At 37.6% G+C, this 18,353-nt stretch overlaps 1 protein-coding gene and 1 pseudogene across 8 annotated transcripts in view; one reads left to right on the top strand and one right to left on the bottom strand.

Moving 5' to 3' along the window:
* The window catches only part of GON4L (gon-4 like), a 96,535-nt gene that overhangs the window by 20,845 nt on the left and 57,337 nt on the right, over positions 1-18,353 (bottom strand). For all 8 annotated transcript variants that reach the window (XR_005215211.1, XM_037825777.1, XM_037825778.1 and 5 more), the window contains 6 exons: positions 8,609-8,710; positions 5,262-5,302; positions 4,560-4,663; positions 1,993-2,191; positions 1,420-1,506; positions 336-507 (listed from right to left, as the gene is read on the bottom strand). Coding sequence is in view for 7 of the 8 variants with exons in the window: in XM_037825777.1 (XP_037681705.1) it covers positions 336-507; positions 1,420-1,506; positions 1,993-2,191; positions 4,560-4,663; positions 5,262-5,302; positions 8,609-8,710 (705 nt within the window). In the remaining variant the exon portion in view is untranslated. The remainder of the gene's footprint in view (positions 1-335; positions 508-1,419; positions 1,507-1,992; positions 2,192-4,559; positions 4,664-5,261; positions 5,303-8,608; positions 8,711-18,353) is intronic.
* LOC119526581 lies at positions 17,081-17,437 on the top strand (annotated as a pseudogene).

The following is an 18,353-nucleotide window of genomic DNA, read 5'->3' as shown; positions in this document are numbered from 1 at the left end:
AACCACTTGACTTCCCTCTTTACCACACCCCAGTATGTCTTGATCTCACTCCTAACACTTACCCTCCCTTGCGTATCTGAAGTCCAATTCTTAGCCCAATTCCCACATCTCTAGTCCCCCACACCAGTTGTGCCCATTGCCTCCACCTCTTACCTAAGCCCCAATATTACCCTGTAATTCCAGAACTTAGATCACTGAGTACAAAGGGAAGATAATAGAGAGAAGGAAGAAATTGCAAAACCCTGTCTCCTCCATTCCTAGGAAATTATCTATGGAATAAGACTCCCACCTCTCACTACAAATAAAAACTTGAAGTTGACACATCTGTCCCTTACCAGGCTTCTTGACCGTTTTACGAGGACTCCAGTCAATGCTGACATGTGTGTTGAAGTCTTCAATGAGTTGCACAGCTCCCATCAGGTTACAAGGTTGGAATAAGGTCTGAAACTTGGGGTTGAACTGATGATGAAGAGCAATGGAGCTTTGAGCAAATGTTCCCAGCTCTTTCTGGGAAAAACAGGACACAAAGAAGATCTAAGTTCCACACAATTAATACCAGTAGCCCTTAGCTTCTGTCCTTCCTACTAAAGGGTAAAAATAGGTAGAAATCATCATAGAGTCTTTCACGATTAACATTACTTCACTGAGGTTACTCTATGGCTAAATCTTCAGATACTCAAGGATTATGTTTGTGACATACTCATTTGTTTTGCTTTGATGTTTAGATTGAGTGTTCCTTAGCCTCTTAGATATCTGGACTAGCACCCTAGCTAGAATTCAATCTCAGGAATGAGGCTGAGGCTGATTACTCTTTTTTTTTTTGGTCTTTTGGTTTCTCTGAATAACAGCTAGAACAAAGTACTCCTCTGAACACAAGAGGAGGTGGGTACACACTGTTAACCACCAAGAAAGCTTGGTATATTAGCAAACATACTAGTAGATCTCCCAAGAAACTTACCCAGAAGCACGGATCATAGTCATTATCTGTCATAAAATTCAGATTTTATAGGGTTTAAATTTCAAAATTAAAAGCCTTTTCTCCAAAATACTTAAAAACATGAGCAAAATTATTTCTATACACAAAACACTGGTATTTAGCCTAATGAATTAACAATAAATTCAACATCTATATAGAGAATATCAAGACCAAAAATCTGGAAGTCAGGGTGGATCTACAAACGAGACAGAGAACTTAAAATGTCAGAGGCACAATTTTCAGAAAATTGAATACATTCGCTATTCTTTCATTGGAATCAGTCAGTGGCTTAGGTTTCTCTTAGAAAACTTAGAAAAAAGTAGACTTATCTACCAAAACATCCAGAATAAATATCTACCAAAATAAATGTAGGTTATGATGGGTGAATGAGAAATGACTTGTCAAGGCCTAGTCTTTAGGGTTAGGAATATTTAGATACTTACAAGAAATATCCTGGTGGTATTGGCCTCCGAATTGAGATTGGGGTTGGAGCTGGCAAGAAGGTGGATTTGTGTCAAGAGCTGAACATGCTGGGGAATAAAAAGAAAATACAGTAACATCATATGATGTTGTCGTTTCAGGAACCCAGACAGATCTTACCAAGATGTCTATAATTTATCACACCTATTTTCCTCGTCAGAGAGACTATGAAAATAACACAGTATCTAAGCATGAATTTCTCAGATGTGTTTACTTTGAGCAAAATGACAGAGCCAGAAAAAGGAAAAAAACTACTTCTGACAGTGAAGGCTGCTAAATTTCAGAACAGATGACTAAGGGCTCCTCAAAATCTATAATTCCGAATGCTTTCAGGGTTCTTACATACATTTTTGCCTGAGCCATAGGACCGGCACACGACAGCCACTCAAGGTCCTAACTGATGTGATGATCCCATGGTCCATGGTTTTACTGGGTATGAAGATGCACATTTCTGACTTTTACAAAGTTATTAATTTTTGGCCTCAGTGTCAGGTCATAGGATGATGTAGTATTAACTCTACCAAGAAGAGTCTTACCTGCTGCATCTGGTGCTGGAGTCTCTTCCTCTGTGCTGGGTCTAGAACCAAAGTCTGATTAATCTTCTCACTCTGAGGCTTGACCCTCTCTACCTCCTGCTGCTGTTTGGCTGAAGATTTCTTCATCTTCAGTTGTTCAAGTAGCTCCTTCACTGTCCGATGCTGCTCATTTAGCAAATTGGCCAATGGTTCCTCAAATCTATCCCCAAAAGAGAGATGACTGAATTTAAATATTTTCCTAGATCCACACACAACCAATTCCTGCAAATGACGGGTAAGAGAGCCAGAAAATTTCAATCTACTGCTAATTCCCAAATCCCACATTAACCAACAGTCGAATCCACAGCCTTATCCAAATCTTTTCCTTAAATTGTTAATAAAGGCTCAAAAAAGATGATTTTGAATTAGCCCCTCCTCCCCGATCCTTCTATAATCACTCCTATAAACTAAATACATATGGAAAGGAAAATAAACAGAAATCTAGAAGCAGAGCCAGTGGAAACGTGTCATTCTTACATCACATTAATTATATTAATCATGCTGATTACATTAACCTACATTAATGTGGGGCTTCCTCTTAGCTGTAATTCTTATAATTTCTGAAAGCACAGCACTTGTTCTCTAATTTACCTGTTACTCCCATCCCAGGTCAAGCTTCTCCTATCTCCCTATCCATATAGGCTGCACTGCCTTCCTTTCTTAAAACATCAAAGACCTTCCAGCTTGAAACAAGAAGGTATACTGAAACACATGGTAGTTTAAATGAAGAGAAGAATTGAGAAGTTAGTTCAACTATTACCCTATAATCCTCCAAGAAAAGATCTCCTCTTGGCCATTTGAGTCCCTTCCCCATTCTTCCCACCTCCTGAAAGAGACACTTTCCAGGGCTGAAGCAAGAATTCAAATACCTAACATACTAGTTCTAGTGTCAGAGCAAGATATTTAAATCACTAAGCAGATGCTGATATGCTATACAATCCGGATAAGTCCTGCTCAAGGAGCTATGTCAAGCAGGTATTCATATTTCAAGAAATCCCCTTTATTGAGGCAACAGTTAAATGACAATTTTAAATTTTAATTAAAAATTTTAAATATTTTTGAAAATACTTTTTTCAATGGTCTCTGGGGATGAAGATTATATTTCCTTTTACAGTATTTACCACAGGTTTGGGGAGGCACAGGGTAAAAACCTAAAGATCATGGAACTGTCTTCTGTGTGAGAAATGAAAACTCTTGATTATCTATACTACTATCAGAGGAACAGAAAAGCAGAAACATAAAAAGGTAGATAACGCAAAATTTGCCTGCAACTGCCTTTAATAAGTATTACTTAGCTAGGTGGTAAAGGGAGTACAGATGACTCAATTTCCCCATGATGTTTTATTTAGTCAAAAATTAAACGAGGCTTGCATTTCCAACTAAAAGAGAAGCAGCAGCAACTCAAGTAGATTCACTGAATATCAGAAAGTAACTGAATTTGATCAGGGATTTTAAAAGTCACAAAATTCCCAAATTTAAAAAATCCATATACAGAGTTGACTATTGAGATTGAACAATATTATAGCTCAAAAAAACCTAATTACAGGAGTCTTGTATTTTCTGCATGATTGTTCTGTAAACCCACAACTTCTCTAATAAAAAAAAAAAAAAAAAAAATTATAACAACTTCCCAAAAAAGAATGGTTCCATTCTTCTGTTATACCAGGATTTTGTTCTATAAATTATGGCTTGAAATAAGTGGGTCAAATAATGACCTTTAGAATCTTTGAGATTCTTGCTCTGATGGTATTTTGGTATTTGTTGTAATGGAATGTGACTGATTTTTCTGGTTTTATCACTGGTTAGTATACTGCCTTTTTCATTAAATCGCAAAGTGCCTGAAGGCCCTGCTATCACATGGATCCCCAGCTCTCTAGGTAGGTAAAGGTGTTAGTTTAAACATGGATTAACAGAAGTTGTATGTTAGCTTTACATTGTTCCACCCATGGAATGAACAATACAATCACCTCTAGCCATTCATCTAAGGACTGTATACTACCACTCGCAATGAGTAACAATTGATTAAAGTACAGGTTAATTATGGAAATCCATCACAAAAACAGGGAGAAAAGCCTCTATTTTCTGAATGGGGCAATAGAAGTACCAACTTTGTATGAAAAAGGCAGCACATATATTTCGAACTCCCAGGGCATTATAGCTTCATGGTTTGCTCAATTAATGCCCAGATGACTGATAAACTTTCATTAATATTACAAGATGTTAGTGGCAAATAGGAGAACAAAAGGGATATAACTGGATATTATGATATGTGGAAATTTCTGTGGCTGGCCATAAATCCTATATATCTCTCCAGCACCACTCACCTGGAGAAAGCTTGTATGGATGCCAGCTGCTGTTTTTCCTCCCTTCCCAAACAGATACAGCTTGGTCTATAGCTGCACTGCCCCATAACAAGGAGACATATAGATTTGACAGCCAACTCCTCACGAGGTTACTGCAATTTCTGAAAACCTTTTCAGAAATCAGTTTTCCTTGATTCTAAGTCTCAAGGTCTTTAGCTAGCCTACCGAAGGGCTTGAGGGGTGTTAAAGTTAGGCCGAGACTCAGTCACACGATCCTCTTCTTCCGGGCCATCATCTTCCATATTGGAGAATCCCATTTCATCTTGGAACTGAGGGGAAAGGAAGAAGGTTTTCCTGGGGAATAGGCCTATGAAATTCACCCCAGTGGTGAGGGGAAAGTGAAGAGTATACAGTACAGGACTTTAATAATGCTGGTACCCAGAAAGAGCCCACAGCAGAGCTATTCTCACTTCAGGGATCCCATTACCCCACACGTAGGATGACTATTATGCCAGCAAAAAGTCTCTCAACCAGCCAATTCGTAATATCAAGAACAGAAAGTTTATTCAAAATGATCAACCTTTTATGCAGAAATATCTTTGCAAGAAACAGATCTAGCAGAAAGGTAATTATTTAATTATTTGTACTTGGAATAGTCTAAAACAAATTTGCAATCTTTCAGGATGCACCATATGATAGCTGAGGAGGCCATCCAAAAGTTTGGAAATTGTACTAAGAATAACCTACATGTGGATAATCAAGAGTTTACTGATAATTAGCTAAATTACCCTGCTGCTACATTCTTTCCTAGGTGGACTAAAGGGGAAATAGCTCAGTCAAAAACATCCTTCTGAAGCAAGGGTCCCTTGAGCTTCTGGGGAATTCACTTTTACCATCCAGAGTTCTCATTTGAGGACCACTACTCACAGTTTCAAACAGCTCTTCCATCAGCTCATTCACTTCCTTTTCTGCAAGAAACCCAAACAGTGTCTTAAAACAGTGGTGTAAGTTAGTTTTATTTAGCAATAATGGAGAATTCCATGAGGACAACCTGTTGTTTTCAGCAAGGGATCTGACTAAACCCTCATATTGGTTTATATTTCTTTCACTCATTCAAAAACATTTACCAACACCAACAAAGCCTCAGGCCCTGTTCTAGATGCTTCAAATACATGAGTAAACAAAACAAATATTTCTTCTCTCATAAATCTTAAATAGTAGTGGGGAGATATACAGAAAATATGAGCTAGATTTTAAATTAGGTAAACTCATAGTTGGTTGAACCACTCTATCCATATAATACAGAATGGAGTCAAGAGAGAAGTCTCAGCAGTGTGCCATAGGATCCCATCTTTGGGCCTGAAGTAATCAAACAGCTTCATCAATGACTTAGAAGACTAAGAAAATACACTTATCAGTTTTGTAGATAACACAAAAAGCTGGTAGGGACTGCCAGTCCAGTTGTTGACAGCTTCAAGAGTCTATGTTTTCTCAAATCAACTGGATGGAACATAATGGGGATAAATGCAAAGTCCTACATTTAGGATTTTTAAAAGCCAGTTTCTTAAGCACAGAAAAAGGTAAACAGGCTCAAAAATAATTCATCTGAAAAAGCCCAGAAAATCCTGTTGACCTCAAGTTCATTATGACATAGCTGCTCCAAAATAGCCCCCATATCCAAGAAGGTAAGCACATCACTGAACTAAAGCAGAATCCCAAAACAAGTCTAGAGGACTGTGATCAATTCTATAAAAACCCTTCTTAAGAGGGATTAAAAAGCTAAAATCAAATGTTGGCGAGGACATGGAGCAAGCAGAACTCTAACGGGAATGGAAAACTGAAAACCTCTTTGGAAAAAGATCTGGAAGTTACTTGTAAAACTAAACATACACCTATCCTATGACCCAATGACTCCTCTCCTGGATAGTTTACCCAAGAGAAATGAAACATATGTCCACAGACTTGCACAAGAAAGTTCAAAGCAGCTTTATTCATGATAGCAGAAAAACTGGAAAGAGCCCAGCGTGTCCATCAACATAAGAAAGACAAAACTCAGGGAAAGAAACAATGTTTTAACATATACTACTGAGAGTAAAATAACATTATTTTGCAACAAAGGACAAACAAGAGGAACATAAATGGTAGAATTTGGTTCAGTGTAAGGAAAATGTCAACTGAGGAGGTCTTTAAGACTAAAACACTATCTGCAGAAATGATGAGCCGGATTTTCAGAATTTTCCAAATTGATGACACTGGAAGTAGGCAGAGACTGAAAGGCTGCGTTGAGGAATCTGTAAATACACTCTTCTCAAGTGGGAGGGAAATATATGATCACATGGAATTTTTCAGACTCTGTAATTCTATGCTTTTTAAATTTTAGTCATCCATGTAACAATAAATCCTCTTAAAGGGATTATGATCAAAACTGAGAACATAAGATGCAGGAGGACAAGGGGTAAGAACAAAATAAACCTTCTCTAACATTTTTCCCTTACGATCACAAAACTCAACTACTAGAAAGGATGGCCCTTCATTCAGACATCCCAGAAAAGCTCACTATCCAACTGGGGAATGTTGCCAGCACTGTGCTAAACACGGATCCTATAGCAATAAACAATACAAAGCCTTCACCCCTGAGAAGCTCAGAGTCTCAGGAGAGCAATAAGACAGACACTACATAAGTAATTTTGAGAACAATGAATATTAAAAAGAAGGACATATAAAGTGGCATCGGAGTGCAAAGCAAGAAGATCCATCCTAATTGAGTAAGACTCCCTGATAAATGTACAAAAACTGAAGAAGAGTAAGACAGCAAAAAGAAAAGGCAAGCATATGCTAGGCAGAAGGCTGAATTGAAATGAGATCTCATGCTTTTCTGCTTTAAACAGAAAAATGTTTCCTTACCAGAATAAGGCACGAATGACCAATCTCTCCTTCTTGAAAGACTCTTCCCTTGGTTACTATGAAACTAAACTCTATAGGTTTTTCTCATTCTTCCCTGAACCTTCCTTCACAGTTTCCTCAAGGCCTAAATCCTCGAAGCATTTTCACTCTACACTTTTTCTTTGATTCCTGGTGTTCTCCTCTAACTTTAATTATCATAACATATCAAATTAAATTGAAGATCTTCTTCATAAAGAAAATAGTACTATAATCTTAATACAACATGAAAGATGATAATAAAGCAAAAATAGAATGTAAATCCTAAAGGACTGTGTTTACACAATTCTCTTAGCACAGAGAATTTTACTACTTAGGCATACAATAAATATTTTTGGATAATTATAAAACATTCTCTGTAACCTGGTCAAGAGCTAATACTTTACCTTCTCGATGTTGTATATGCTATTCTAGTACAGGGTCATGCATACACTCAATAAAAAACAATGGTTTCTAAAGTACATGGTTTTCCATCATTGGTACACCAGACAATCATGGAATTTTTCAAACAAATGACTCCAGACAAATCAAGTTATCATCATACTTGCTTTCAAAGCCTCCAAGCTTATTCTCTTTACCCACCAAATCAATCCATTAATTGATATCAAATCAAAGTGGTCTTTTCAAAATCCAAAACAGTTTCCATTAATTTCCTGTTTAAAACTCTTTGAGCTCTCCTTTTTGATAGAACAAAATTCAAATCCAAAGTCCTCCATGATATGAAGACTGCATATCTTTTCTACTACCACTTACATCCACAACTATTTATCATTTTCAAACACACTACTCATCATTTTCAAAACAAACTTTTTGTTGTTTCACAATGCTAGGGTTTATAGATGCTCTTCCATCTATTGCAATATCTATTGGAAAGAGATTTTCCACCAAAAATCTCTTATTCATCCTTCAAAACTAAGCTAAAACATCTCATGTTGTGAATCCCATATACTAGTAGATTAAATCCTCTGATAGGCCACTAGTATACCTTACACACAACCTATTATACCTTTTATCACTTTATAGTCTAACCTTTTCTGTTTGTATTTCCCTACTAAGCTGAGCTCAGGCCCGGTCTTGTTCATCTTGGTATTCCAAGTACAATACATGTCAAAGAGTAGAGACTCAATATACAACAGTGAACTCTATAACTGACTGATAGGCATCCTGGGAGGATGTACTTAAATTTAAAGAATTAAAGAAATAGATGGGATATAGGGAACTTAAATGGCTTAACTTTGATGGGCTGAAAATGTCACCCCCAAAAATGTACAATGCAAACAAAGGCAGGTAGTTGTGGAATAGTCAAGAGCTGTACTCATAATAAACAGACTCACTGGTGATTCTCACTGCCCGGTCAGTGCGGAAATCCTCTGTGTCTGGTTCGTCAAGATCTTCCAGGAAATTATATTCTGGATCATCATCATCATCTGCCTCATCTAGGGAAAAAAAAGTGTTTCAGACACTTATTCCCAACTCTGAACTCGTAACAATGATCAAAAGTTAAGATTTTTGATACCACAGGAGTCTGTTCAATAAAGCATGACTATTCTTCACTTTTTAAATAAGACCTTTCCTCAGTGCCTTTGCAGGGATCTCTCTCCACAGCTGAGTCATCTTACCTGTTCTTACCCACAAGCCAGGTTCATTCTTCCTGGAAACAAGATTTAAATCTCTTAATATGCAGCAAAATACATACAACTAAAAACATTTGTCTCAGTAATCCTACTCTGAGTAGAATATTTCACGAAAATACTTCTCAAAACAGAAATAGAGTCAAGTTCCCAATAATTAGGAAATAACTATGTAATAATGATGTCTTAATATGAAAAAAAATACATGCATATAAAATATAAACATGTAGCTCTTCCATAAATGTTTATACATGCATGAAAAAAGTACAACTTTCAGTTTCTTTGTGTCTCTGGGTCTAAGAAGCAATGTACTTATTTTAGGTTGTTTGTTTTTATTATTCCTTTGTTTGGTTATAGTTTGTAAAAAAGAAATACAACGTGATATAATACACACATAATAATCATAAGTATGAAAAATTACTTTTCTACAATGGTAAGAATCAGAAGTTAAATAATTAAAACTCTACAAAAAATAATAAAGATTTGTTATGTTGAGTTCCCGCAATGCACTAGCTAGACAAGGTTTGCTAAATCCACAGGGACCGTGCACTTGGTGAAACCACGAGTCTGCGTTCTGAAACAAGTGAGTAAGCCTGCTGAATATCTGGCAGCCAGGCTGCGGTGTGGGGAAACCGTGGTTGGCGTTTGGAGTCGGACTAGTTCTTTTTTAAAAAAACCCAAAAGCGGCTGCAGATACGGCAGCGAGAAGCACACAGTAAAGCACGGCAGAGACAGGCTGTGGGTACGCCTCAATATCTGGCATGGACAATAGCCTTTTGCACACCCACTGCTAATTGTCTCAGAGCGAGGAGGGCAGATGTTAGCCAAAAGGAGGAAAAAAAACACCCCTTACAGCCATCTTCCAGGTGGGCTGGGAAATACTAAAGGGAGCACTACAGGGTGATAGAAGACAGGAGTGTGTGGTTTGGAACACAATTTTGGGAGATGGTAGCACAACAATGTAAGTACACTGAACAAAGGTAACTATGAATATGGTTGAGAGAGAAAGATGGGGAGCATGTGAGACACCACAAGAAAGGAGGAAAGATAACGACTGGGACTGTGTAACTTGGTGAAATCTAGAGTATTCAACAATTGTGATAAAATGTACAAATATGTTCTTTTACGGGGGAGAACAAGCAAATGTCAACCTTGCAAGGTGTTAAAAATGGGGAGGCATTGGGGGAGGGATGCAATCAGCATAAACTCTAGAGACTGTAACTAATAGAATCATTGTATTATGCTTCCTTTAATGTAACAAAGGTGATATACCAAGGTGAATGCAGATAAGGGGGGAATAGGGGAGGCATGTTAGACACTTGACATTGGTGGTATTGCCTGATTCTTTATTCTACTTTGATTTAAGGTTATTTTTCCTTTTGCTGCTTCCTAGCTGTCATTTTTTTTTGTTTCCTCTTTCTTTTGCCTCTCTACCTTCTTTGACTCTCCCTCCTGCCTTGTGGAAGAAATGTAGATGCTCTTGCTTAGTATGAGCAGAATGTTCAATTAGGATGAACTTAAATGTTTGGAAATGAACAGGGGTGTTGGTAGCAAGATGTGAGAATAACTAACAGCGCCGAATGGTGTGTGAATGAGGTGGAAAGGGGAAGCTTAGAGTCATATATGTCACCAGAAGGAAAGTTGGAGGTCAAAAGATGGAAATGTATAAAACTGAATCCTATGGTGGGCAATGTCCATGATCAACTGTACAAATACTAGAAATCACTTCATGAACCAGAACAAATGTATGACAATACAATTAGAAGTTAATAATAGAGGGGCATATAGGGAAGAACTATATACCTATTACAAACTATATACTACAGTTAGTAGTATTTCAACATTTTTTCATAAACAGTAACAAACGTACTATATCAATACTAGGAGTCAACAATTGAGGGGGGTTGGTTAGGGATAGGGGAGGTTTAGAGTTTCCTTTTCTTTTTTTCTTTTTTCATCTTTCACTTTATTTCTTGTCTGGAGTAATGAAAAGTTTCTAAAAATTGAACAAAAATTAAGTGTGGTGATGGATGCACAGCTGTATGAGGGTACCCAGGGGCAAGTGATTGTACACTTTGGATCTTTGGATAATTGTATGGTATCTGAACAATCTCAATAAAAATGAAAAAAAAAAAAAAAAAAAAAAAAAAAAAACCCACAAATAAATGCCCAGGGCCAGATGGCTTCACAGGGGAATTCTACCAAACTTTCCAAAAAGAAGTGACACCAATCTTACTTAAACTCTTTCAAAACATTGAAGAAAATGGAACACTACCTAACACATTTCAATCTAATACCAAAACCAGCAGATGCCATAAAAAAGGAAAACTACAGGCCAATCTCCTTAATGAATATAGACGCAAAAACTCTCAACAAAGTACTCGCAAATTGAACCCAAAGACACATTAAAAAAATCATACACCATGACCAAGTGGGGTTCATTCCAGGCATGCAAGGTATCGTTCAACATAAGAAAATCAACCAATGTAATACAACACATGTTCTAGTTTGCTAATGCTATCAGAACACAAAACACTAGAAGTGGCTCGGCTTTTATAAAAGAGGGTTTATTTGTTTACACAGTTACAGTCTTAAGGCCATAAAGTGTCCAAGGTAAGTCATCAACAAACGGATACCTTCACTGGAGGATGGCCAATGGCGTCTGGAAAACCTCTGTTAGCTGGGAAGGCACGTGGCCAGTGTCTGCTCCAAAGTTCTGGTTTCAAAATGGCTTTCTCCCAGGACGTTCCTCTCTAGGCTGCAGTTCCTCAAAAATGTCACTCTTAGTTGCACTTGAGGTATTTGTCCTCTCTTAGTTTCTTCGGAGCAAGAGTCTGCTTTCAACGTCCGTTTTCAAACTGTCTCTCATCTGCAGCTCCTGTGCTTTCTTCAAAGTGTCCCTCTTGGCTGTAGCTCCTCTTCAAAACATCCCTCACAGCTGCACTGAGTTCCTTCTGTTTGTCAGCTCATTTATATGGCTCCAGTGATTGAAATTAGACCCATCCTGAATGGGTGGGGTTACATCTCCATGGAAACCATCCAATCAGAGTCATCACCCACAGCTGGGTGGGGCACATCTCCATGGAAACACATAAAAGAATTCCAATCTAATCAGCACTAAAATGTCTGCCCCACAAGACTGCATCAAAGAATATGGCTTTTTCTGGGGGACATAATACATTCAAACCAGCACAACACATTAGCAAATCAAAAGAGAAAAATCAAATGATCATCTCAATAGATGCTGAAAAAGCATTCGACAAAATCCAACATCCCTTCTTGATAAAAACACTTCAAAAGGTAGGAATTGAAGGAAATTTCCTCAATATGACAAAGAGCATATATGAAAAACCCACAGCCAGCATAGTACTCAATGGTGAGAGACTGAAAGCCTTCCCTCTAAGATCAGGAACAAGATAAGGTTGCCCACTGTCACCACTGTTATTCAACATTGTCCTAGAAGAGCTGGGGAATCCGGCAAGACAAAGAAATCAAAGGCATCCAAATTGGAAAGAAAGACATAAAACTGTCATTATTTGCAGATGATATGATCTTATATCTGAAAAACCCTGAGAAATGGACGATAACAGCTACTGAAGCTAATAAATTTAGCAAAGTAGCAGGACACAAAATTAATGCACATAAGACAGTAATGTTTCTATATGTTAGAAATGAATGAATTGAAGAAACACTCAAGGAAAAGATACTACTTCAATAGCAACTAAAAAAATCAAGCACCTAGGAATAAACTTAACCAAAGATGTAAAACACCTATACAAAGAAAACTACATACCTCTACTAAAAGAAATAGAAAGGGACCTTAAAAGATGGAAAAATATTCCATGTTCTGGATAGGAAGACTAAATGTCATGAAGAAGTCAATTCTACCCAAACTCATCTACAGAGTCAATGCAATCCCAATCAAAATTTCAACAACCTACTTTGCAGACTTGGAAAAGCTAGTTATCAAATTTATTTGGAAAGGGAAGACACCTAGAATTGCTAAAAAACACTCTAGAAATGAAAAACAAAGGGGGAGGACTTACACTCCCTGACTTTGAAGCTTACTATAAAGCCACCGTAGTCAAAACAGCATGGTACTGGCACAAAGGCAGATGTATCAATCAATGGAATCGAATTGAGAATTCGGAGATAGACCCACAAATCTGTGGCCGACTGATCTTTGATAAGGGCCCCAAAGTCACTGAACTGGAGACATAACAGTCTTTTCAACAAATGGGGCTGGGAGAGTTGGATATCCATATCCAAAAGTATCAAAGAGGACCCCTACCTCACACCCTACACAAAAAGTAACTCAAAGTGGATCAAAGACCTCAACAGAAAAGAAGTACCATAAAACTCCTAGAAGATAATGTAGGGAGACATCTTCAAGATCTTGTTTTAGGAGGCCACTTCCTAGACCTTATACCCAAAGCACAAGCAACAAAGGAAAAAATAGATAAATGGGAACTCTTCAAGCGCTTAGAAGTTTCTGTACCTCAAAGGAATTTGTCAAAAAGGGGAAGAGGCAGCCAACTCAATGGGAAAAAATTTTTGGAAACCATGTATCTGACAAAAGACTGAAATCTTGCATATATAAAGAAATCCTACAACTCAATGACAATAGTACAGACAGCCCAATTATAAAATGGGCAAAAGATATGAAAAGACAGTTCTCTGAAGAGGAAATACAAATGGCCAAGAAACACATGAAAAAATGTTCAGCTTCACTAGCTATTAGAGAGATGCAAATTAAGACCACAATGAGATACCATCTCACACCAATTAGAATGGCTGCCATTAAACAAACAGGAAACCACAAATGCTGGAGAGGATGTGGAGAAATTGGAACTCTTATTCATTGTTGGTGGGACTGTATAATGGTTCAGCCATTCTGGAAGTCAGTGTGGCAGTTCCTTAGAAAACTAGATATAGAGTTACCATTCGATCCAGCGATTGCACTTCTTGGTATATACCCGGAAGATCTGAAAGCAGTGACGCAAACATGTATCTGCACGCCAATGTTCATAACAGCATTATTCACAATTGCCAAGAGGTGGAAACAACCCAAATGTCCTTCAACAGATGAGTGGATAAATAAAATGTGGTATATACACACAATGGAATACTACATGGCTATAAGAAGGAACGATGTCATGAAACATATGACAACATGGATGAACCTTGAAGACATAATGCTGAGCGAAATAAGCCAGGCACAAAAAGAGAAATATTATATGCTACCGCTAATGTGAACACTGAAAAATGTAAAACAAATGGTTTACAATGTAGAATGTAGGGGAACTAGTGATAGAGAGCAATTAACGGGGAATGATAACCCAATAAGAACAGATAAGCTATTGTGGGTAAATTGAACATTCTGGGAATGCCCAGGAACGACTATGGTCTGTTAATTTCTGATGGGTATGGTAGGAACAAGTTCACAGAAATGTTGCTATATTAGGTTACCTTTTTGGGATAGAGTAGGAAAATGTTAGAAGTAAAGTAGTTATCTTAGGTTAGTTGTCTTTTTCTTACTCCCTTGGTATGGTTTGTTTGAAATGTTTCTTTTTATTGTATGTTTTTTAATTTTTCTTTTTTGATATAGTTGATTTTAAAAAAAAGTTAATTAAAAAAAAAATGAAAAAAAAATATGCAGAGACCCCTTGAGGAGCTGGTGGAGAATGCAGGGGTGTTGGGCTTCCCCTCCTCGATGGTTGCTGATGTGCTCACAGACATAGGGGACTCGTGGTTTGATGGGCTGAGCCCTCTACCACAGGACTTGCCCTTGGGAAGACTGTTGCTGCAAAGGACAGGCTAGGTCTCCCTATAATTGTGCCTAAGAGCCTCCTCCTGAATGCCTCTTTGTAGCTCAGATGTGGCCCTCTCTCTCTAACTAAGCTGACTTGGTAGGCGAAATCACTGCCCTTCCCGCTAGGTGGGATTTGACACCCAGGGGAGTGAATCTCCCTGGCAATGTGGAATATGACTCCCAGGGAGAAATCTAGACCCAGCATCGTGGATTGGAGAACATCTTGACCAAAAGGGGGATGTGAAATGAAATGAAATAAGTTTCTGTGGCTGAGAGATTCCAAAAGGAGCCAAGAGGTCACTCTGGTGGGCACTCTTACGCACAATATAGATAACCCATTTTAGGTTCTAATGAATTGGAATAGCTAGCAGTAAATATCTGAAACTATCAAACTACAACCCAGAACCCTTGAATCTTGAAGATGATTGTATAAAAATGTACTTTATGAGGGGTGACTATGTGATTGGGAAAGTCATGTGGATCACACTCCCCTTTGTCCAGTGTACAGATGGATGAGTAGAAAAAGAGGGGGGAGGGGCGCATCCAGTGTTCTTTTTTACTCTAATTGTTCTTTTTCACTTTTATTTTTATTCTTATTACTTTTGTGTGTGTGGTAATGAAAATGTTCAAAAATTAATTTTGGTGATGGATGCACAACTATATGGTGGTACTGTGAACAACTGATTGTACACTTTATATGACTGCATGGTATGTGAATGTATCTCAATAAAATCGAATTATTAAAAAAAAGATTTGTTATGTTAGGGTACTAAAAATATGGGTTTTTTTTCCCTCATAATTTTCCTTAATGTCGGTCTATGATGTCTTCTCAATAAATAAAGACTGTGAAGGAGTCATTGAATTATGGAACTATTATATTAAGGTGCTTTTTCTCCCCTGACAATTTCAAATCAATGATATAATAGATCTTTCTGCCATGATGGAAAGTTCTATATATGCATTATGCAATATGGTAGACACTAGCCACATGAGCCTACTGAGCCCTTGGAGTGTGGCTAGTGTAACTAAGGAACTAAAATTTAAAATAAATAAATAAATAAATACAAAAAAACAGAATACCAAAAGACAATAACTAAAATCCTTATTATCGTGTAGCCTTAAACAAAAGCAGCTCTCTATATACCATAATGGAAAAATATCTAAATTATATTGTTAAATGAAAAAAGCAGGTTGCAAACGCAGAACAGTATTTTCGGTATGATTCCTATTGTGGAAAAAATTTTATTTGAGCGTGTGCTTGAATATAATATGTACTTGAACACACAGGAAACATCTAGAAAGACACACAAGATATTAATAACAAAGGTTGGAAAATAGCACACTTACTTTTCTCTTCATAGCCTTCTATAATGTCTAAAATTTTCAAAATAAACAAGCATCTTTTGCTAATGTATACACACACAGATATTTTTAATCACAATCATTGAGAAATATATACTGATTGACCCCAATCTAACTTGACCATTCTTCACTCAACACTTACATACTCAGTTTATAATACATTAATTTGCACTGTTTATATATAACTACTTGAATATCAAGCCTTTTTCATCTCACCAATAAAAATTCTTTAAGTCTCTGGTCCTCTTTTGGCTGGAAAATCCTGCAAACCAAGTGCCAAAGAAGAGCTTTAACATGAACTCAATCAACAACAAAATCCTAGACAAGAGAGAGAAACTGACCATCAGAATAATCTATCAAGATAATCAGATGCCCAAATACCAGCAAAAAATTACAAGCCATATGAAGAAAAAAAGATGATATGGCCCAAAGGAACAAATTAAAAAATTAGAAGAGACATAAAATTTGGAACAACTAATCAAAAATGTTGAAACAAATCTAAACCAGTTAAAGGAGATCAAGGAAAATATGGCCAGAAGGGCAAAGGTTATTGAAAAGACACTGGGTGAGCATAAAGAATTTGGAAGTATGAAAAGGAAAATACCAGAATTTAGGGACTGAAGGGCACAACAGATGAAATTAAAAATACACTAGAGACATGTAACAGCAGAATTGAACAGGCAGACTCACACTGACATTAAAGCATATTACAAAGCTACAGTGGTTAAAATAGCATAGTATTACAATAAAGACAGAAATGTGGATCAATGGATTCACATTGAGAGTTCAGAAACAGACCCACACATTTATGGTCAATTGATTTTCGATAAGGCTGTCAAGTCCACTCAACTGGGATAGAACAGCCTAACCAACAAATGGTGCTGGTAGAACTGGATATCCATATCCAAAAGAAGGAAAGAAGACCACTATCTCACACCTTATACAAAAATTAACTCAAACTGGATCAAATGGCTTCGGCCTGGAGAGTCACCACCACCACCATGGCCTCTCAGTCTCAGAGTATCCAGCATCTGCTGCAGGCCAAGAAGTGTGCCACCAAGAAGGTATCCCAGACTCGCAAGCAATAGAACCAGAGGATGAAGCAGGCTAAAGAAGCAGCTCTGGTTGAAATCAAACCGTACCACCTGCAGAGGGAGAATGAGTTCAAGACCAAGGAAGCTGCGGTTCTGGGATCCCACAACAGCTGTAACACTAAAGTGGAGAAGGAGACCCAGGAGAAAATAACCTAGCTCCAGACCTACTTCTAGCAGAACAGGGATGAAGTCATGGATAACCTCTTGGCCTTTGTCCACAACATCCAGCCAGAAATCCATGGAAACTATCACATAAATGGATAGGGGAGAAGAAGCACCTGTCCCATGGATTGGCATTTTAGATGTCTTCACATGGAATATGAAGCATTAGCAAAGCTAGAGTTATCTTCTTGTGGAAAGGTATTAAATTTTTTCTGTATATTATAAAACAGGTCCTTTCACTTTTTAGAGTAGCAAACCTAGCTTCAAGTTAGAACAATGAATACTAGAATAATTGTTTGTCCTGTCTGTAGTTTCTCTTAATAATTACTATACAGACTTCAAGAACTTGTTCATGCTATTGCTTAATGTACCGGTAATCAATTTAAAGCAACAAATCTTTGCCATGAAAAACAAAAACAAAAAATAGGATCACAGACCTAAATATAAGAGAAAGGACCACAAAGCTCCTAGGGAAGCATCTTCAAGATCTTACAGTAAGCAGTGGTTTCTTAGACTTGACACCAAAGCACAAACAACAAAAGAAAAAAACAGATAAATGGAACCTCCTCAAAAGTGAATAATTTTGTGCATCAAAGGACTTTGTCAAAAAGGTGAAAGGGCAGCTGTGCTGGTTTGAATGTATTATGTCCCCCAGAAAAAGCCATATTCTTTTATGCAATCTGGTGGGGCAGACATATTAGTGGGGATTAAGTTGGAAAGTTTGGATTAGGTAGTTTGGATGGAAATGTGCCCCACCCAACTGTGGGTGATAACTTTGATGAGATATTTCCATGGAGGCATGACCCCACCCATTCAGGGTGGGCCTTGATCAGTGGAGCCATATAAATGAGCTGACAAACAGAAGGAACTAAGTGCAGCTGTGAGTGACATTTTGAAGAGCAACTGAGAGTGACATTTTGGAGAGAAACTGAAGCCTAGAGAGGAACATCCTGGAAGGAAGGCATTTTGAACCCAGAACTTGGAGCAGACGCCAACCATGTGCCTTCCCAGCTAACAG

Source organism: Choloepus didactylus, chromosome 2, assembly GCF_015220235.1.
Source record: "Choloepus didactylus isolate mChoDid1 chromosome 2, mChoDid1.pri, whole genome shotgun sequence".
NCBI classification, from domain to species: Eukaryota; Metazoa; Chordata; class Mammalia; order Pilosa; family Megalonychidae; genus Choloepus; species Choloepus didactylus.
The sequence above is the reverse complement of the archived record's forward strand: the minus strand, read 5'-3'. Positions and strand labels throughout refer to the sequence as shown.